Below are 22,610 nucleotides of genomic sequence, written 5' to 3'. Positions count from 1 at the left end.
TTATATAATTTTATGTTTACATGTTTTGTTAATTACTTTTGAATAACTGTTCATTATATTGTTGATATATCATAACCTTATGCATATTATATGCCTTGGTTTTGAATAAATCTTGAATCTTGAAATCTTGAATCTTGGTTCTGTTTGACTTAATCAGAGACTGACTGGGCTCTCATCATAAGCTGGGAATTATAGATAACAATACAATATAGTTTTTGCAAGATTATTGTATAAGTGGACTTAAAAAACTCATATGGAGAATAAAACGTAGAAATCAAAGAGCAGAAATTTTAATGCATTTGATTTGCATATAAAACATCATTCAAAATTCCATTAAATGTACTTATTTATGCATGCAATACAATAAATTTAAAGTAAAATAAAAATTCCGATTTCATGAAAACTTTTTAGTTTATTTTTTAATGAAAATAAACATTCTAGTAAGAACATGAATCGCGATTTTAATTTTATTATTATTTACTATGATTTAAAACATTGATTCGAACGTTTATGTTAATCATATAAAGTTATAGTTGGTTTAAACATAATTATTTAAGCTCGATTGCGAAACAAGTTCTTGCAACTTATATTAATCACTTTCGAGTCCGCTTCCTGGAACCAACCAGTACTGGTGTCATATGAAGAAACATGGTCGTGACCCGAGCAGGGCTCGAACCCATGATCTCTGGGTTGAGAGGCAGACACCTTAACCACTAGGCCACCGCTCCCCAAAGTTATAGTTACTTTACAACAATGCAATAATCATATATGATACATAATTATAGGTTATTTCAAATAAACTGTACAAGACGGAAATATAAACAATGGATAAACCATATACATGTATAATAATTTAATTCATCTTGTCCTTATCATCGTCGGATACCCACGCCCGAACCATTAACATTTCTGTTATGTTACATGTTAATGAATCGTGGGTATCCGTGGGTACATTGACGATTTCTTCCTTGTTTGTTACCGTAACGAATTTGTTTCTACCAATAACATATTTGACTTGACTTGAGTTTTTCTATTTTGTTTTTGTTCTAAAATTACAAAGAAAAAATTGAATAAAATGTTAAGAACTTCTCTTCGAGTCTGGTTTATTCTGAACCTTAACACTCAGGTGCCGCTTAACACAATTCTTGTGCTCTTGTGCATACAATACTACTGCTTTATAATTTTAACGGTCATGTGAGGTTCAAAAACCTGGCGATTGGTCAATTAGAAAAACATGTATGTAGAATAATTGGATAAATGAAATATAATATTTCAATAAAGTTTTGCATAAGGGGATATTGCAATACAAGGGTCATCAGTGGTGACATGTGTCACCTCATGATAGCCATACATCGGCAAAAAATCATTCAACGTAAAAACCTGTGTTTTGCCAAAACAAAAATCAATGAACCTAAAAATGTTGATGAGATGCACAACAAGACATGGTATTGATCATTCCCCATTGATCATTCAAAGTGTCGATAAAATTGCACCAGTCGTTTCTGAGAAGTAGTCCACACAAACCTCTGTGTAGCTGGCAACACACAAAAAACACATTTTTTTCAAGGGCAATAACTCAGCTAAAATCATTTAATTCAAGCAAAACAACTGGTGTATTGTACACAAGTAATTGACCTACCAATCAATCCTGAAAACTGTAAAGTTTCATTGAAATTTCATCAGTTGCATAAGAGGAGTAGTCCGGAAAAACTTTAATAACACGCTTTTCATTCAAGGGCCAAACTGAGCCAAAAATCATTCAAGCAAAAAACCCGTGCAATGTGAGCAAGTTGTTGACGTACAAATCAATCCTGTAAAGTTTTATTGAAATTGTGTTAGTGGTATAAGAGGAGTAGTCCGGACAAACTTTAAAAAATAAAAATAATTAAAGGGCCATAAATCGGACAAAATTCACTGAACCATAAAAGCTGATAATATGCACAACTAGACTTGGTACTGCTCATTCCTGTAAAGTTTGGATGAAATTGCATAAGTAGTTTTTTAGAAGTATTCCGGACAAACTTTTGTGTATCTGGCAACATACAAAATTATTTTCTTTATTTAAGGGCCATAATTTGGCCAAAAAATAATTCAATCGGAAAACACATGCAATATGCGCAAAGACTTGAGCTACAGATCAATCCTGTTAAGTTTCAATGAAATTGCATCGGTGGTTTAAGACAAACTGTAAAAATAAAAATTATTAAAGGGCCACAAAAGTGAAAATAATCATTGAATCAGAAAATGCTGACGACATGCACAACTAGACTAGGTTCTGATAAGTCCTGTAAAATTTGGAAGAAATTGCACCAGTAGTTTATGAGGAGTAGTCCGGACAAGTTTTGTGACGGACGGACAGACAAACATACGACGGAGCAGAGATCCCTATATGTCGCACTACTCCATAGAGACGACACAAAAATGAACAACATCATTTATGTCCCTCGCAAATTTGGTAGTTGCATTAATTTTTTTGTACATATGTATTACCAAATTAACGTAGCATTGCATGACTAAAACAAGTTCCTAAACGTTGAGTCCCTTATCATATATAATTTTCATTGTGTTCAAATGTTAAACAATATCATTTATCATTATGCACAATTCTATATTTTATCTTCAACAATATATTTTTTCAACATTATTGTTTTTAAAAATCGTTGTCCAATCTTTTTCCTTTACTTTTTAAGATTTCCAAGACAATGCTATATGGGTTTTCAGGTCAGACATGTTTAACTCAAGCATCATGGGAAGGTCTGAACTTAGTATGTAAATCAAATACGGTTACATCTTTTCTTTTTTACAAAAATAAGAAGATATTTCCAATCTTATTCAATTTAGAATATTAAATCATTAAAAAAATGATGACTAAGAAATACTTTACAAAAATAAACAAACCATGATCTCAAAATCACAACTGTCAGAAAAATAAGCTGTTACTGTTAATAAGATACATTTATACACAGTCTTACAATTTCTACAGTTTGTATATTATGTAACATAGTCCTTGTATTTCACTGGCATACGAATAACTCGACCTGATCTGGTTTTAATTTCGGATTGTCCAGTTGATTTAACAGGAGGTTCAACGAGAGGTAACTGATTAAGTACTGCTAGCATTCGTAGGTAACAGTTTCTTCCCTTTTCTTCTCATTGAAGTGTTCGTTAGTTTTGCGAAGCTGACGTCGATTTCGATTTATTACCGTACCATCCTCCTTTCTTATATGATATGAACGTGGCTTTCTAACAACAATGCCCTTTTCCCAGGTTTTGTTTCGTTCCTGGGGTTGTATTTTCACCGTTTCCCAGGTTCATAAACGACCTAACGACTTCGCATTAATAACGCTTTTGCCTTTGCTTACCTCTGTCAAGATTCTCTTAAATATTTAAATGGTATACTCGGTTTAAGATTCAAAGATCTTTCCGGAAGCAATGTTCTAGTTTTCCTGTTCATGAGTTGCTGAGCTGGACTGTAATTTGTTGATTGCTGGGGCGTGTTCCGGAAGTTCAATATCGCGAGCATTGGATCCGTGTGAGAATGCTAAGCCTTTTTCAAGACAATCCCGTGTGTATATGATATATGAATATCGAAAATTGGTTTCAATGATAAGAGTTTTACAGGTCAGACAAGTTAAAAATATAAAACGCCTTGTACAAAGCAGAACATAAAATTGAAAAAGATAAAAAAAAATCAACGTTTTTTCAACGTTAAGATATAACAAGAGGGCCATGATGGCCCTGAGGTCGCTCACCTGTATATAGGCCCCCGGAGCGAGGCCAGTTTAAACCCAAGGGCTTTTATTTGAAAAAAATTGGAAGACACCCATTAGATGTTAAGTTTTTACTATATATATATATAATGAAAAACAATGACCTCCCCCCCCCCCTGGCAGGGCTAATTTTAACCCAAGGGCTTTTATTTGAACAAACTTGGTAGACACCTATAAGAAAATGTTTTATGCTTAACATCTAAGCTCTAGCTCATTGGGTTTTTTAAAAGAAGATTTTTAAGTTTTTAATATACACATATAGTTAAAAACAATGACAACCCTGGGGCGGGGCCAGTTTTGACTCCAGGGCTTTTATTTGAACAAACTTTGTAGATACTTAGTAGAAGATGTTTCATGCTTAATATCTAAAAAGTAGCTATTTGGGTTTTTTTCAAGAAGATTTTTAAGTTTTTGCTATACACATATAAGGAAAATCAATGACCCCGGGGCGGGGCCAATATTGACCCCAGGGCTTTTATTTGAACAAACTTGGTAGACACCCATTAGAACATGTTTCATGCTAAATATCTAAGCTCTAGCTCTTTGAGTTCTTTAAAAGAAGATTTTTTTAAGTTTTTACTAAATGCATATAGGGAAAATCAATGACCCACTGGGGCGGAGCCAATCTTGACCCCAGGGCATTTATTTGAACAAACTTGGTAGACATTCACTAGAAGATGTTATATGCCAAATATCTAAGCTTTAGCTCTTTGGGTTTTTTAAAGGAGATAATTAAAGTTTTTTCTTTCGGTTGCCATGGCAACCAGATTTCTGCATGGAATTAAATTCTTTGAACAATTTTTAAAGGTGACCACCAAAGGAACATTCCTGTGAAGTTTGGATGAAATTGGCTTGGTGGTTTATGAGGAGTTGTCATTTAAAGTAAAAGTTTACGGACGGATGACGGACGGACGGACGGACGCCGGACGAAAAGCGATCACAAAAGCTCACCCTGTCACTTTGTGACAGGTGAGCTAAAAAAAATAGAATGCAACTTCGACTCTAAAATTACGAGAGGTCCTTCAACACTTTATCAACCTTTGCTAGCTGACTCTTCAGCCTTTTGTATTGGTCCAAAGTTAAAGATATTCCTGAAATGTTAAGAATACAGAGCCCGTAATAACACCTTTTTCTCGAAAAATAGGACAAATCAGTTAATTTCAACGACAAGAGAGGTAGGATCTTACATTAACTGCCAGAACATATAGGAATTTCTAGCTTTAAAGCGGCTTTTCCGAGTTTCCGCTCGACAGCTACCCGAGAACTACATAGTCCCGTCTGTAACGACTTTATTTCATATTACATGCTAATTATACATTCTTTTATTGTATTTCAAAAAAAGAAACTACTAAAACTAATGTTCGAATGTACGAACGTTTTACGAAAGTAGTGCATAAACTTTACAAAATGATATCGTTATCATTGAGAACGAAAGGTAGAGTACTTTAGGTTTCGGTGCTGTGACACAGGTGCCAAGAAATAGTTTACTTCGTTGATTGTTGGTATAATTAAAAACGAAACAGAAATTATATATAGAGGATCAACAATTTTCAACTTAATAAAAACAAATAGCTTTTTTATTAACGCTTACTATAAATAATAACGGTAAGAAATGCAAGTTACCTTCTTTACTTGGCAGTAACTTCCCATTGTCATGGTAATATTCTCGGATACCAACCTTTCGTTCCCTTTTATTTACTGTCAAATACTTCATCATCGAAAGCTTTCCAAAATAATTAAAAGAATTACAATGACAATGGTAGAATTATTACATTTTAAATTTAATTTAATTGAAAAACTACAGTAGCCTAAAAAAGGATAGATATAATATTTCTATTCCACTTTCATTTATAAATGTTTCAAAAATTGTGGAATTAATATGCGTTAATAAGTTCCGTTTTCTTCTACATGTATTTCTTTTTCTTCAGATAATGACGTCATTCTCTCACGTGACAAAAATTGTACTTAAATGAGTGTTACGAAAACTGTCAAAAGAAGGCGACACCAGCTTTAGATTTAAAACGATATTATGTTTTTATGATATTTTCGGAAATATTGATAGAGATAGTGGTTCACAAATCGGGGTACTAATATCAATGTATATCAAGAATAAATACCTCAAACATGATCTCACCATCCTGACCCGTTTGAGAGCCTTCATACGCCTTCTTTTTCTTACTGGTGGATGGTCCCGCTGTTACCGCCTTTCTTTTTGTACCTGTCACGCCCTCTTTCTTTTTTGGTTTTGCTTTTGCGCCTGGTGTCTTCTTTTTTGGCGTCTTGGGTTTCTTTTTTGTAGTCGGTATATCATCGAGAAACGACATATACTGGAAAAATAATTGAATGCACCAGTCAGTTCTTCGATGCCTAGCTATAACATTTTAACCTTTTATTAAATAACAAAGTAAAATTATGGTAAAAAAAGGGGAATGTAAACACTTTAAAATATAAACCCAGAAAAAGCCCTCATTTGAAGTTTTTTGGTTGTAGTGTATGTCTATCAAACTGGGTAATATTATGGTGGCTGATTTGTGCGTTTCGTGTTTTTGCCCCGCGACCCTGCCGAGCGAAAAGTCGAAAGCGGGGCGAAAACACGAATGGCATAAATTATATAGCCACCATATTTAATAGTTTTGCACAGGTTCTAGAAAATGTCATCTAAAATCTCCTTGTTATGACAAGCCGACATAATTCTAGCATATTTATGAATGAATGCTTAAAAGGACGCTATTTTTTCCATTAAAAATGAAATTTTACATTTATAATGAACACTGCGGATGATCACGGGACCAAAATCGTACAATGGGCTCATAAAATGGCGGCTTAAACGCTCAATAAAAGCAGTGAAATTGAGGTAAGCATACAGTTAACGTTATATTTATATGTAAAACTAGGCCGCACGGAACCCCTAAATAGCCACGTACTGTTCTGTTATTGGTTGCTTTGTAGCTCTCTCTGTTAAGGCCTGAAGTCGAAAAAGATGTTTTGGGTGATGAGTACAATGGCCGAACAAGTGCTAAAATGCGTTGTTTTCAGTAAAAGAAACGCATTTTTAGCAAAATTAGCAATGACATCTTGTGCACAATTGCAAGTTTGCCCGTCATGATCAATTTTCATCCGTTGTAAAGTTGCATAACGAAGTCGTGCATCTTTTTAAAAAAAACGAGTACCATGGTCGAACCAAATTTAATGAGTACAATGGCCGAACGATTTTATTGCCTGTCCTATTTTGTAAATTTTTCATTGAATTATGCTTCTTTCTGGCTTCCTGTCTTTGAAATCATACAGATATGACATTTGAAAGTGAAAAGTAGGAAGAAGTATTAAATTACTAGTACTTGAGTTCAGTTTGTTTGCTATAAATTCTCCTCTTAATAGTATTCTGCTTTGATAACACACGTGTACATCAGCGTAAAAGTATTTAAAATACAAACATGTACATTATATAGAATTTATTTCACCAGCAAAATATACGTTTCAATTACATACATAAAATTGTCAATTATTTTGGAAATAAAGTCTATTTTTTTGTTTTTGTTTTTGTTGTTGTTGTTTTTTTTTTGTATCTCAGACGCAGAAAAAAGTGGTTCCTTTAAATTAAAAGCATGTTTACGTATATCTATGGTGTATGGAATATATACATGTAACGTATATTTTAGATTTTAATATTGTGCTTATATTATCGTTAAATACTTCATCACACCATATTAAGTAATTCAATATCTTTACAGGAATTGGACATTTCTTATGTGTTTATTTACTGGCATTATGGCAAATCGTATAGAAGACGATCAGCTTCATGTCGTCACGAGCAGGTTCACAAGGGGAAGGCCCCCTATAAATGCTGTGGGACATTGTTTCTAAGTTTCGGCAAATTGCAAAAACCTGGGTCTGTAAATTACATATCATACATGAAGTACATAGCTGTCTGATATTTCTACAAACGGCTTGTGTGGAAAAGATGGAAAGAACACAAAATGGTGACATAAAGAAAAAGTATTAAGAAAACGAAATATGATAATCCTGAAGCAATATCTTGCCCTATTATTTGCAGCGGCATACAATGCACCCTGCGTGTTGAGAAGTGAAGGCATTGCATATGTTCCTAAAAGGATTCAGTTGAAGTACAAAATTTCTTATGAGATCAAATATTATGAGACCAGGTTATAAAAGCTCCAAGACTGTTAAACATAACATGGAAGCCATATTTACATCAATTATCTGATAGTATTTCTAAAATCTAATGTGTTTCAGTTGTTTCAGAGCGGACCAAAACCGTTTCAGGCAGTCAGTTCGCGACAAAATCTGAACTTAAGCAACACAAGTTATTCACTTAACAACTTTATAGCTTTATTGACGTTTCTGCACGTGACAATAATATCATGATATGGCCAAAAACAAAGATTGATGACCTAATTAGAGACACTTTTGTGACAATGACTAGAACAACAAAGTTTCACTGAGTTTACTTTGATATTATACACTTTGAGCAGTGATAACTCAAACCCTGACTATATATGTAGGCTCTTTCACAAGTACATTTGTGTTTCTTTTTGCCGGAATGGGAAGAAAGATGACCAATCAGCATCTCCCTAGTTCGAAAAGCTTTGTGCTGCAATTTAGAATGGGTTAGCGTGGAATTACTTGTTACTTTTGTTGCTCAAGCTCAGATTTTGTCGTAAACGAACTGCCACATTCTTCGCACTGATGCTATTTTGCTCCGCCATGGTTGTTTACTCTGAAACAACTGAAACAAATTAAAATTTAGAAATACTATCAGTCTATTGATGTAAATATAGCTTCCATGTTGTGTTTACGGTGTTGGAGCTTAGGAACCATGTCCCACAGCATGAATGGGGTACCTTCCCCTTGTGTACCTGCTCGTGGCGACATGAAGCTGATCGTCTTTTATAAGATATGCCATAATGCCGGCAAATAAACACATCAGAATTTTTGATTCTTGTAAAGATATTGAATTACTTAATATGGTGTGACTCGTTTTTTTAAAAAAGGATGCACAACTTAGTTATGCAACTTTACAAAGGATGGAAATTGATTATGACGGGCAAACTTGCAATTGTGCACATGATGTCATTGCTAATTTTGCTCAAAATGCGTTTCTTTTATTGAAAACAACGAATTTTAATACCTATTCGGTCATTGTACTCATCACCCAAAACAACTTTTTCGACTTTCAGGCCTAAACAGAGAGAGCTACAAAGTAAGCAATAACATAACATTACGTGGTTTTTGGGGAGGCTATGCCGACCCAATGTTAATACGATCTGTCAAATCTTACTGCCGCGGTAATCAGGTCAAAAAATAGTACCTTGATTTTTTCTAAGCTGGCTGATCACTCATCACAGACATTTACAATATGAAAATATTTTCATTCTTTAATTTCATATCAGATAATAATTCTCTGAAAAATTCTTGATTTTTGTTTGTTATTTTTTTTCAAAATCACTACTCCGTGACGTCATACTGCCGCGGTAATCAGGTTTAGGCATGCGTACGTCTGTAATAAATAGTTCTGGTATGAAAACCCTTCTACATAATAATTTTATCAATAATTTTTTAACAAAAAGCATAAATGAAAATTTATAAGAAAATGCTTTTATTAGGTGGCAAATATTCTTTATTATTTTTGATAACAATTTTCCAATTACTACGCAGCGACCAACTGTTTATGACGGGTCATTAACTAGAACGTTGCAACACCGTAGTCTCAATGTCATGCATGTTCTTTTGTTGATATAAACCATTAATAGTCCTTAATATTTTTTAAAGACAAATAATGGTAAATAGTCCCTTACATCAGAGACATGGATAGTGCTTGCGTGATAACTAAGGAAAACTAACTTATTAGTACACCCTAGGAGGCTGTACGCGGAAAACGCTCATAAACCGCCATATCATATAGCTGTAAAGTGAACAGTTAAATGACAGAAATATGTGGTCAAATATGTTTTAACAAGGAAATAATTATTTCAGAGAAAGACGCAAAGATCAGTCTTCAATCAAATGAATGATCCCGTATTGTGTAATTAGAAAGTTTATTCAATTCTAGGGCAACGCATCATAATTTGCTAGTCCATGTGTAATAAAATTCAAATTTTCAATACAGATTATGAGATACATAAAAAATATTAAAAAATAAGAGGCTTAAAAAACAACAACAAAAAAACGCATATATATATATATACGAATGACTTACAGTTTAGCATCGGAATTCATCAACATATCTTACGAAACTTTAATTTGAAAACGATTTTTGCAGGCGCTGAAGTGATTAATGTTTATTTGAATAAATCAAATAAAAAAACTTATATGTTTATGTTCTAAAAATAATCGGCGGCATAAGAGGAATTTCGTATTCATTTTACAACACTTGAAAAAAATACTACAGAAAATGTGTTGTTGTTTTTTTGTTTTGTTTTCAACAAAAGTGTGTGTGTTTTAAGTTTATTTATACTCGGGGCCGGAATAACCATATGTCCGAGATTATAGAATCGAGGACGTCTTTTTCAAGCCGAATCTTCCTGGTAGCCCATTCTTCGTTCGTTGGTGGTAAAGGAGACGACAATACTGGCAAGGCATCAACTTCCTGACTGACGACAACAAAAACGGCATTCATTAGCGCCAAACCTCCAGAGTAAGTCACGAAAGGACAAACAATCACCTCTGGTACTTGAGATGACTTGACCTTGACCTGCCGTGTGCATTCTCCGCGACGTGCACGCCTCTGGAGGGATTTGGAGAAGTTTCAACAAAAAACTTCCAAAACACGCTATTTATAAATTATAACACCATTCATAGCACTGACGCTTCGATGTTCTCATCTATTTGCGGGAAATGGTCGACAGGGAAAACCCTACGTAATAACCGCACACCCTGTTAACAATAGATTTTTCGCAGTTATATTTCAAGCTAGTGAGGTTTAAAAATACATGTAGAATCTATCTATTAACTACCATAAGTTGGTTGAGTGTTGGCGGTAAAAAAAGAAGATATAACTTCCTGATCAATTTTCACTTAGGTTGATTCAACTTTGAATATTAAGCTTTGCAGATATGTATTTTTTCAAGAAATATTTAGTTTTAATAAATATCCGAAGCCGTCAAAGTCAGCGACGAGTAATGAAATGGGAATAATTTTCTGAAACTTGATTTTATTCCAGATTTGCTTCGGAAGAAGACATCTTTCTGTCCGTAGAGCATGGATATTAATACTCATCACAAGACAGTATCTTATTGATCTCAATTATGGTACATGACATGTAAATATGTATAATTTTTATGTTCAATAAAAATGTTGCATAACTTGCAGTTGTTAATATCATTCAATAATATTAAAATGACATAAAGTATTTATCATGAACATTCCTAGAATATTTTGATAATGAACAGTCAGTTGTAAAATGTTATTGTTATATCTTATAATGAACAGTCGTCATACTTTCTGGTATGTCATTTATTATTGACAGTTTAGGTTTTTCAAAATTTGCAGGATTAGCAGTCCGAATGTAGACCTCAATGAAATGTTCTGGAATATTAACAAAATGAATAGTCAACCATATTAACCATATATATGAATGGTTGAACACAACAGTATGGATAAATGACACAATGTGCATATCTTCTTATTTTGGTAATAATTGAAATAACAGCACATTTTAAGCAAAAAGAAAAGAAAACTATAAGTCTGAAACATTCTGTCATAGCCTCCCCATCAGTACATTCAGTGCTTTGATTATACAGGGGGTTCCGTGCGGCCTAGTTTTACATATAAATATAACGTTAAAGATCCTGTAACACATTTTTTTCATGGTTTTATTTCATAAATATGATGCTCAAATTAAGATTTGTCAATATTGTAAGTTCAAACAAGCATTATTTATGAAGATATTACCCGATATAACATTTCATGTAAATCAAGGGAGGTAATTAGAAATTTATTTTCCATAAATTCTAAGTCAAATTTTTCAATAAGAAAAGAATGCATGTAATTGATTGATTAAATATAATGTGCACAAATATTTGCAGTACACATTTTACATATCCTTTGATGTTTGAAAATTGTTTTATTTGCATAATTATTTACATTTATAATTTTTGCAAGTGTGGTATTCACACAGTAATAATATCAATCACAAAGCATACAGGATCTTTAACTGTATGCTTACCTCAATTTCACTGCTTTTACCGAGCGTTTAAGCCGCCATTTTATGAGCCCATTGTACGATTTTGGTCACGTGATCATCCGCAGTGAATTAAGCTACTTACCTATTATAAAATGCTACAAAAAATATAAATTTTCTTTACTTCTTTACGTTTTTTTAGAATATGTTTTAAAGTGCATTGTCTAAGAACGATTATTCTACTTTGCTTAAGGTTTTGATTTTCTCACTTAATGATACTTAAAAATGTTAAATAATGTTTGTCCGGAGTATATCTTATAAATTATCAATGATATGTCTTTAAAACCTTACATATTTATAGAAAGTAGTCAGTCAATGATGCTAAAAAAGTGATTTATACAGCTGTTATTTATTGACTGTAGGGATCACTTTCCGATCGTCTGTTTGTCTTCCACAAAACTTGTCCGGACTACTCCTCAAAAACTGCTGCCAAACTTTACAGAAATGATCGCCTGCATTTTCCGGTTCAATGATTTTTGTCAGAGTTATGGCCCTTTCATGATTTAAAATGTAATAAAAGAATCAAATAATGGCTGTCGTTTTTGCTTTGTTACCGAGACGCTTTTAACAGATACCCTCGTGCCTGTACCGGCACGTGTACCTGATTAAAGTGGCCCTCGTAGTGACTCCCTGTCAGTATTCTCTAAATGAGAAAAACTGTCCCCTTTCCTATAAAATTAAATGATTAAGCGAGACTTACCTTTGACTCTTATTAACTACTATAGAAGCTGATGTTATAATACATTCTCTTTGACTTTTAAGACACCTTGACCTTCTAAATTTTACAGAAAGTGGCACACGTTTTTCATTCTGTTCTTGTTATTCTTATTTTTGAGACTGCTCTTGAGATATAATGAAAGTTTGCAGCATCTCTCACACACATACTAACATCGTTTTAAGCGGTGTTCAATCATCAACAAATAAAAGTACTGGAATCAATGATACCGAAGAAAAATAAGACAATAGTGACATAAAGTACGGAACAACAATTTACAGCTGACATATTTTATTACTGGCATTAAAGGAAATCAACTGAGGTCCAGAAGCCTAAAAATATGGAAAGCCATGACTGTCTGATATTGTTCTTTTGCAATTCATTTAACCATTTGGATAATAATTATTATATAAGTTCACTTAGACTATATATGACTTAAAAACACCTTCATATTTAACCGGAATCCATTATATTAATCCACATTTACAATATATGAAACCATACCGTCAGTGTATGAAACCGAGTTAGCAATATATAAGTTGATTTTCTCAATATATGATTCCAATTCTTCAAAATATTGTACCAAAGTAGCAATGTATGGAACCAGGTGTCCTTATATGAAACCGAATAATCAATCTATTAATTCATTTTTACATATATATAACCATTTCATCCATGTATTGAACCAAAGTATCAATATATAAGTTGATTATCACATTATATGATACCAGGTCTTCAATATATGGTACCAAAGTAGCAATGTATGGAACCAGATGTCCTTATATGAAACCGAATTATCAATATATTAATTCATGTTTACAATATATGAAACCATTTTATCATACCGACATACAATACTCACAGGTATTTTTTGAAATTTTAAAATTTCAGAATAGTCAATGGCATTAGTATCAAGAAGTAATTTTACTTTGGATGTCCACCATATTCGACTAACATCGTGAAAGGACTTCAACATCCTATAATGCAATATTGTCTCGGGTATCTATGACTTGGTATAGGTAACCATTTTCGGCAGTATTTTATACAATTAACAAAAGCACGTTATACACAGTGACAAGCGTCCATATTGTCCTAAAACTCCAGCTACGTATACATGTATTTGTAGTTGAACTGCCCCGATTGATTCAACTAAGTCATTGGCCCATATCTGAAGAATATGTATATATGTTCTGCTGTATAATGAATGTATGTGAATTTACAGTTTGTCTGCCAATGAAATCGCTCTATTTTGTTTAAATTTTGCCGAAGTATTTTCCATACAGTGCTGTAACTCAACTGTATGTATTAAATTTATTTAATGAGCCGATTTAATGGACTCCGCCTATTTACATAGTGCACTCGATTTGAATAGACAGGGCTAACTGTAAGCCGGTTATAGGTTATATACAGAGTTTTAAGAAACTAATTTTCTCGCTTCACTTCGTTCGCTCGAAAATTTATTTCTTAAAACTCTGTATATAACCTATAACCTATACATAACGATCAAGCATCTTTTTTGTTGATACTTCTTGTTTCTATTAATAAAATACTTTATAAAGTTAATCATATTTCACGTTAAATTGTAATTTTCATTTTACAGTTGGTCGATAGAAATTTACTATGTACATGTACAAGTAGTTTGCTTTGTATGAAGTTAATCACTGATAAGTACAACATATAATTAAACTGAGCCTGCAATTTCGTGAAAATAATATCACAATGCACATGCTTTTTATATAAAGTTATTAAATACAAATATAACAACATATTTGTTTACTTGATTTTTACGAATCAAAATAAATCTCATTAACTCAACATGAAATTAACTGCTAATAATAACAGCTCCTTCAATAGGCAAAAATAAAAAGCATTCCATATAAGACGACGCCGCTCACCGGCGTCGCCAATAACAGTGATGGCTCCTAAAATGGAAATTGGCATTGTAATCTTTTCTAAAAACGCTTGTATTTGATGTAACATTTTCTTCAAAAAGCTGTTTTCTTAAACAAAAGTACACTGTCCTTTTTAATGTTTACCCTTTTTATGACACTGTCAATTAGAACTTAATTAACACCATTTATACAGGTTCTGATTCTCCTTGAATTTTTGTATAAATATTATACGGATAAATTTATGCGTAACAGCGGAAGTTTTATTATACCCAGAGGTAAAAAATGTATTTGAGCCGCGTTACGACAAAACCAAAATAATGGGTTTGCGACCAGCATGGATCCAGACCAGCCTGCGCATCCGCGCAGTCTGATCAGGATCCATGCTGTTCGCTATCAGTTTCTCTACTTGAAATAGGGTTGGTAAGCGAACAGCACGGATCCTGATCAGACTGCGCGGATGCGCAGGCTGGTCTTGATCCATGCTGGTCGCAAACCCATTGATGGTTTTGTCATGGCATGGCTCATTTGTGTAATGTTTAAAGCAAAACTTCAATAATTCATACCTCGTAGTCCGAAGAGTCAGTCTCGGAGTCGTCCGAAATATCTTCTTCCAACTCTTGTTGTTGCAAAAAATTATCGAATGCTTTTTTCTGCACCTGAACTTGTTGTTGAGCCTATATTAGAAAACAACAAAAAATCCTGATCATATTTAAAGAAAGCCACTCCACTGCTTGATGCAAGAAAAGTAAAGACATTTGAGAAAAAAGATCGTTTGGAAAGAATACAAAATACAAAAGACGACAAAGCCAAAACTTAGCTCAAAATGCAGTTTCAAACAACTTCTACTTTGATAATGTTAAGCCATTGTTTAATTTCTTAAACAATTGCATTACTTGCAAACCTCTGTTTGCAATGGCAACCGAAAGCAACTCCTTTATAAAAAAATATCTCTTTGTGGAAGATAGTTGTCTGCCATATTTCTGCTGCGTGATTAAGGCAGTTCGGGCTATTTTTGCATATTCTGACCTCTTTTTGATAATTTACGTGCATTGTTCGTGCCGTTTGCAATGCGTAAATTACTTTCTTTGTTTACTACACAATATCTTACTTTTAAATACATTTTTTAAATTTTTCATGAAAGTAAGCATGAATCTGGAGGCATGCTGCTGTAAAAGTAATCAATAAAAATGTTGAATGCAATTGGCCAGTATCAATTACTTGATATAAACTGTCAGTATGGGCAAGTTTTTGACTATATCAATTTAAAATGACTTGTTATTTGTTATGTACGTATCATTCGTTATAACCAAGCCCTAGCTTTGGAGTGTCTCTAGGATATCAGCGTTGAACTTTGTTTTATAAAACAAATAATTTTTGTTATACTTTTCCGATATGAATTGTTTTGCACAATTTCCATGTACTGTAAAAAGTTTTAGAGCGTTTAATTTTTATAGATTATGTGATTTTAAATGTCGTTTTAAGTATGCTTACTATACAGTTTTATAGAAGTACACTCCAAGCGTCCAATTTTGGCGCAATGTGAACTGTCATGTATAAAAAATATAGATAAAAGATGTTTATTTTTTATCTGAATACTTTCTTACACACGACATGTAGGCCGCGTTTTTTTCAGGTCAAATAAAATTCTTTATTTAGAGTTATTTATTTTTCTATAGTGTCCTGTTTGAGGCAGTCAACATATCGCCCGCTAAGATCTTAGACTAACTAAATCTCTTGTTAAAGCTCAACTTTTCGAAGAATATGGAGTGCTATTGTACTCGCCGAGGCGTCGACGTTGGCGTCACAATTTGGTAAAATATTTGTGTGCAAGTTGGTATCCCCAAAAACTACTGAAGAAAATTGAGAGATACTTCACACACTCATTTGAGAGCATAATAGGTCAATATCCAAGGCCTCAAACTCTTATCAGAATTTTGACAGAACTATGGTCCTTTCTGAACTTAGAAAATTCTACATTATCCAGATTCTTGTTTTATTTATCAACTTGATAGTATCAAGCACTGAGAACAGTCGAGTGCACTGAATTTAGCAGAGCTATGGTCCTTTTTGAAATTCAGAAAATTCTGCATTGTCCAGACTCTTGTTTCAGAATTCTCCAGCGCACTACTCTTGTTAATAGATAAGAAGCGATATTCTCTTTCAACGAACTTTTACCACAGTTGCTGATCCTGTAAATAAGCTACACATCTCAAAAAACATGCGAGAATTAAAGTCAATTATCGCATTATTTTTTTTTACATTTCAATTCTCATAAGGCAGTTAAACATGCGAGAAACTCACCGTTGAAAAGGCGCCAAAGGTTTCATGCGAGATTCTCGCTACTAAATAACACAAAATGGCAACACACTTTTTTTCTTTTTTTTTTGAAAACAAAAATGCTTGTCAATACGTGTCATTTAACTGGCCTAAGCCAAACACCTTATATTTCGGCTGCGCTAAATCCACGTGGAAGACACTTTTTAAATAGCCCTGGTGAGAAAAAAGTCGTATAAATACTGATATTTTGTATACGTTAATGTAAATGTTTGCTTTAATTTGAAAAAGGAAGTTGATGCAATAAATCTTATTATTGTGTGTACATAATGAAATCATCGGTGCATTTAAGCCCACATACACATTCCTAAACTTTCTTATATGGTGGCTGATTTGTGTCATTCTTGTTTTCGCCCCGCGACCCCGCCTAGCGAAAAGTCGAGAATTTACAAGCTAAAATGGCGGGAATGGAGCGAAGACACACTAATAAGCGGGGCGCGGGGCGAAGTTTAATATATAAAACTTCGCCCTGCGGGATCGCGAAATGATAATTAAAAAATAAAAACTTGCCCCGCGTCCGTATTTGCCCTGTGACCCCGCGAAGTAAACAGTCGATAATTAACAAATTAAAACGGCAGATTCGCGAAGCTAAAACACGCTAATTAGCGGGGGCGAATTTTTATTAATCAAACGTTGCCCCGCGGGGTGGCGGAGCGAGATTAATGAAATAAATCGGCGGTGGCGCGGAGCGAAATCACGCTAATTAGCGGGGGCGCGGGGCGAAGTTTATTAAATAAAACTTCGTCCCGCACCCCGCTAGTTAGCGTAGTTTCGCCCCGCGACCCAGCCAAGCGAAAGAGAGCTTTATAGCTTACTGCCCAACCCCAAAATGTACTTTGTAAATATTGTTTACTTGTTAAATGTTTTGTTGAATAAATATGTTTAAACCAAGCGAAAAGTCGAGATTTAACAAGTCAAAATGGCGGGAACGCGGAGCGACAACACGCTTGGTTTAAACATACATGTATTTTATTTAGAATATTTGTACATGTGTAAATAACAACATAACAAAAATTATAGATTTTGGCCGAAAGCAGAAGCTTATAGAAGCCATTATCTAACAATAACAATCTTCAATGTCTGTGGTGGTTGTAATTAACAAGTTACCAAAAAGTGAACACATTTGATAATGCAAGATTGATAAGGAAAAATGTTAATGGTAAGGACAAACATTTTAGTAAGTATTGACAAAAAATAAATAAAAAAACTCAAAAACAACTCAAGAAAAAAAACACACAAAAAGACATTAAACAAATAAAGATAAGGACAAAAAAAAAGAATATAAGTAGCATAGCAGTAGCAGTCAGACATTATATAAATCGTTTCGTAGAATCAATATAAAGGTATACAGACTTGAAAAGCTCTACGTTTTTGGTTGTTTGAAAGGGACTTTGAACCATGCAATAGCAGAGTGTGAGTTATGATCAGGGATCTATCCAGCTGTATGATGTTCCTATAAAGGATATCTCGCATATGTTGATACAAAGGACAGTTTAGAAGAAAATGACACACTGTTTCTGTTTGACCACAGGCGCATGTGTTTGATTCGGAAATATTTTTTTCGGAAAAGATCATCATTTAAGGAACTACAGCCATGTCTTAAGCGAGTATGCAGGATTTGAAGTTTGCGAGGTCCTGTGTTAAAATAATAAGGGGCTTTGTGTGGGTTTGAAAGAAGTCGCTTGAATTGTTGTAAAGATTCTGATGATTTTGTATTTTGAGGGAGCGTGTTCCAAGAACGGATACTAGACGGGATAAGAGAGTTTTGATAAAAGGATGTTCGACAATAGATAGGAGGAATATCAGTGGAGTTTCTGAAGGTGTATCTTTCGTTTAGACGTGTTGGGATTAGAGTGTTTAAGTAAGTAGGACATAAACTATTTCGTATTTTGTAAATAAAGACCAGTTTGTGATTACTACGTCGAGTTGATAATGATTCCCATCCTAGGTCGTCATAAAATAACAAGAATAAAGATCAACAAGGCAAAGGCAACGTTCACAGGACGCTGCCCCCGGACACACCCAAGTAGGACACCCAGAAGGCACCAAACAAAAACCTGGAGTGGACACAATGGCGAAAGGAGTGGGATATGTAATGTGAAATAATATAAACAAAAACGGGCCAATTAGGGAATTAAAGGGATAAGGGCTGTCCGGGTGAAAAGGTGGGGGGGGGGTAAAAATGGAAGAGGGGGAGGGGGAGAGAGAGAAAATACCTACCGTCAACGACAATCCAACAAGACAGACATCACAAAACATGTAAACATCCAAAAAGTAACAATACAGACAAGAAAAACACGTGAAGGAACACAAAGGGGTACCGCCTTGGAACGGTCAGTGCTTGTTAAACCACTGGGGAGTTTAAACCGGTTTTAGGCGCGCCAAACCTCACTCTTAGCCCCAATATGTTCCTGAATGACACGAAAATGTATATAAAATTAATCCCCGCCAAGTGAAAATCTAACAATGGTCATGGTTACATTAGACGAAATAAATAAAACACATACAAAATTATGTAAATATGTAGAAAAAGTTACAGCCTAAAGACCATTACCAAAGTACTTGGTGCCTTAAAGGAAGGCAGAGCAACAAGAAAATCACCTACAAGGGCCCGACGAAGCAAGGCAGAAGACGAACATTAAGACAATTCAGTCCCAAAGGGCTTTAAGAACTGTCCATCATAGAGTCTCCCACTTGGTCCGTCAGATGTAATCAAAAGAGGAAAGCGTAGCGTCCAGCTGTAAAAGGGTTGAACAACAAGCATGCGGTATGCCTTAAAATAATTGGGTCATAACCTCTATTAATAAACCGTTTGATAATTATAGTGAAGACGGCAGAAAAATTACTATGACCCATGATCCTACGAAGTTTGTAAACCACATCTCCATAGAAGTCAGGTTTGCTAATACCTTGTCGTAAAAGAGTTTTATAAAGTCTTTCAAGAGAACAAAGTTTAGTAGCACCTGTGACTATTCTGGCAGCCTCGTTTTGAATCATATCTAATTCATGCTTTTCGCTAGCTGAACACAATTATCAATACTCTAATAATGGACGAATAAAATGTCAAATATAATGTTTCTAATGTATTTCTGTCGAGTGTAAATTTTAGACTTCGGAGAATATTGATCCTTGTCGAAGCTTTGTTTTTAATATATTCTAGATGATTTGACCATGAACAATCGTTTGATAGAACAACTCCTCAATGTTTGCGAGAAGAAGCTTCAGAAATGACTTGGTTTTGCAGAAGTAGGGGAGGATGTTGTGTTTAAATAGCTCCGAGATATAGTCATACATATGGTCTTTGCTGGATTAAACGAAACCAGCCATTCTTTAGACCATTGGTTAATCTTTTGTAAATCAGAGTTTAGTACATTTGCTGTTATTTCGGGTGTATTAACGATAAGGGATAAACTAGTGTCATCTGCAAAAAGTCTGATGTTGGCGTCGATATCTATTACAATGTCGTTTATAAATATAAGGAAAAGCAGTGGACCGAGAATGGATCCTTGAGGAACACCAGCCCTGACGTAAAGAAGAGAACCGTGATGAACCTTGGACAGTGACTCTCTGCTGCCTGTTGAATAAGTAGCTTTGAAACCAAAGAAGTAAATCTCCACGAATTCCAGCAGATGACAATTTAGTTATGATTCCTTTGTGCCATACCCGATCAAAAGCTTTGCTAATATCACAAAATACAATTTTAATTTCCTTTCCATTGTCTATTGCTTCACAATGTTATAAATGACTGATAGTTTGTTTATAGTGGAGTCGCCCTGGCTAAATGATTTTGTTGCACAGGAGGCCAATGGGACCATTTTATTATGCATCATTGAGAAGAAATAGGTGTCGCTGCCAAAATAAAGGATAAACTCTTTTGGACGGGCTTGACGGACTGATAAGGTTCTGCAAATCGGACAAATACCGGGCGGACAAATACTGGGAAGCATTGTTACTGTTATGTTACAACCCGTTTTGTAATAGCAAATTGTTATAATTATTACAAAACGGGTTGAAAAGTTTATTACAATTTGAAATTTTCCACACAACCCGTTTTGTAATAAAGTTGAAAATTGTAATTAAATTGTAATAAAATTGTAATAAATGTTACAATTTGCCTGAGAAATGATATGTTTGTCATTATTTATTATGTAACGAAATGATGCTTATTTTCATGAAATGTTAATGATAGTAATTTTTGCAACAAATAGGTCACATGTATAAGTTACTTAAAATTGAATGATATTTCTGAAGATGAACTTACATTAGTGGGTAAAATTGACTTTTGGCTTCTGTTGGTAGTTAATAATTATTACAATTTGCAACTTTATTACAAAACGGGTTGTGCGGAAAATTTCAAATTGTAATAAACTTTTCAACCCGTTTTGTAATAATGATTACAATTTGCAACTTTATTACAAAAACAGAGCATCCTCTCAAGTTTTTTCACGGACAAAATTTGAACGAAATTTCAGCCAAATACCCTCTTCAATATCAGTCTTCATTCTTTGGTTTAAAAAACTATTTTAATTGTTTAAAATCACTTGCAAACACTTTTTCAGCTGGTATATTACGTAACATTTATCAGGACAATAGTGAAAATAAATTGCAATACAAATCACTGATAAAACCCATATCAAGATATAAATCCATCAACGGATTTATGTTGTAATATAAATCCGTGATCCACCTTATCTCTGAAATAACCAGGTTATGCATACATTTTGCATTTAGTTATCATTTTCTGAAAATAAATACCATATTAGTGTTCGAAATTACTTTTCATACAATCATATTGTAATATTTCTAATGAAAATGAATATATTTACTTTAGAATATATCATTTTCGGAAAATAAATAACCGTTTGGTGTTTGAAATTATTTTTGTCCAATCATATTGCAGTATTTCAAATGAACACATTAACGATTTACATTCAATTTGGTACATGGGCTTCCTGTTAGAGTCAGTTAAGTAAATTGTAACGCAGATCTATATTTAATTAAATCTGTAATAGAAGGCATATTTACAAAATTAAATTGGTCGTGCGGCTGCGTCACTCCTGACTTTTTAAACTTTGATAGGTATAATAATGAACACTTAAACGAAACATCAATTTTACAAGAAAATGTCTCTTATAATTTATATATACGTAACTTTGTATATCATTCAGAAGTAAAAGATGATGACAAAGATAATATTACCGTATATTGATAAAAGTAATCCATCTTTTTAATATTCGCTTTTTAAACCAGGAAATTAAAACACGACAACCTTATTGTTAACAAGAAATTCCGATTACCTCGGCTATTTAGCAAATGATAAAATTCGTGTATTTTCTTATGTTTTTTATGCAATCGCAACTTTTCGGCTCTTTACATTTGTGTTGCGTTTGTCAATGTGTTCTTATTTTGTGAATTACGGAAATACCCGGGGTGCACTCAATCCGTGTCCTAGATAATAAGTTATATTCAAATAGCGTTTGGGCGATCGTCGTGCACTTTCATTGTGAAAATTATCATATTATTTTAGCTTTGAAAATATCCAGGCCTTCAACTGGTCTAAATCAAAACAGTAAAAGAAAAATAGGAGTTTCCGGCAAAAAAGTAGGAAAAAGTAAGAACATTTTCATTGAAAAAAATAGCAATAATACAAACTATTTTACATATATGTGTCATTATAACTTATGTACTTTTCATGTTCA

The 22,610-nt window shown here is 33.8% G+C and overlaps 1 protein-coding gene across 1 annotated transcript; it reads right to left on the bottom strand.

Moving 5' to 3' along the window:
- Positions 1–274: 274 nt before the first annotated feature.
- LOC132757519 (uncharacterized) lies at positions 275–22,447 on the bottom strand. Its single transcript, XM_060748825.1, has 6 exons — positions 22,111–22,447; positions 15,141–15,251; positions 5,888–6,097; positions 5,394–5,493; positions 4,749–4,861; positions 275–3,719 (listed from the first exon to the last, which is right to left on the bottom strand). The coding sequence occupies exons 1-5, from the start codon at positions 22,132–22,134 to the stop codon at positions 4,779–4,781; spliced, it is 528 nt and encodes a 175-aa protein (XP_060604808.1). The 5' UTR covers positions 22,135–22,447; the 3' UTR covers positions 275–3,719; positions 4,749–4,778.
- Between the last annotated feature and the right edge of the window lie 163 nt (positions 22,448–22,610).

Source organism: Ruditapes philippinarum, unplaced genomic scaffold (genome assembly GCF_026571515.1).
Source record: "Ruditapes philippinarum isolate M1 unplaced genomic scaffold, ASM2657151v2 ctg1934_1_1_1_1, whole genome shotgun sequence".
NCBI classification, from domain to species: domain Eukaryota; kingdom Metazoa; phylum Mollusca; class Bivalvia; order Venerida; family Veneridae; genus Ruditapes; species Ruditapes philippinarum.
Note: the sequence above shows the minus strand (reverse complement) of the source record. Positions and strands in the feature narration are given on the sequence as shown.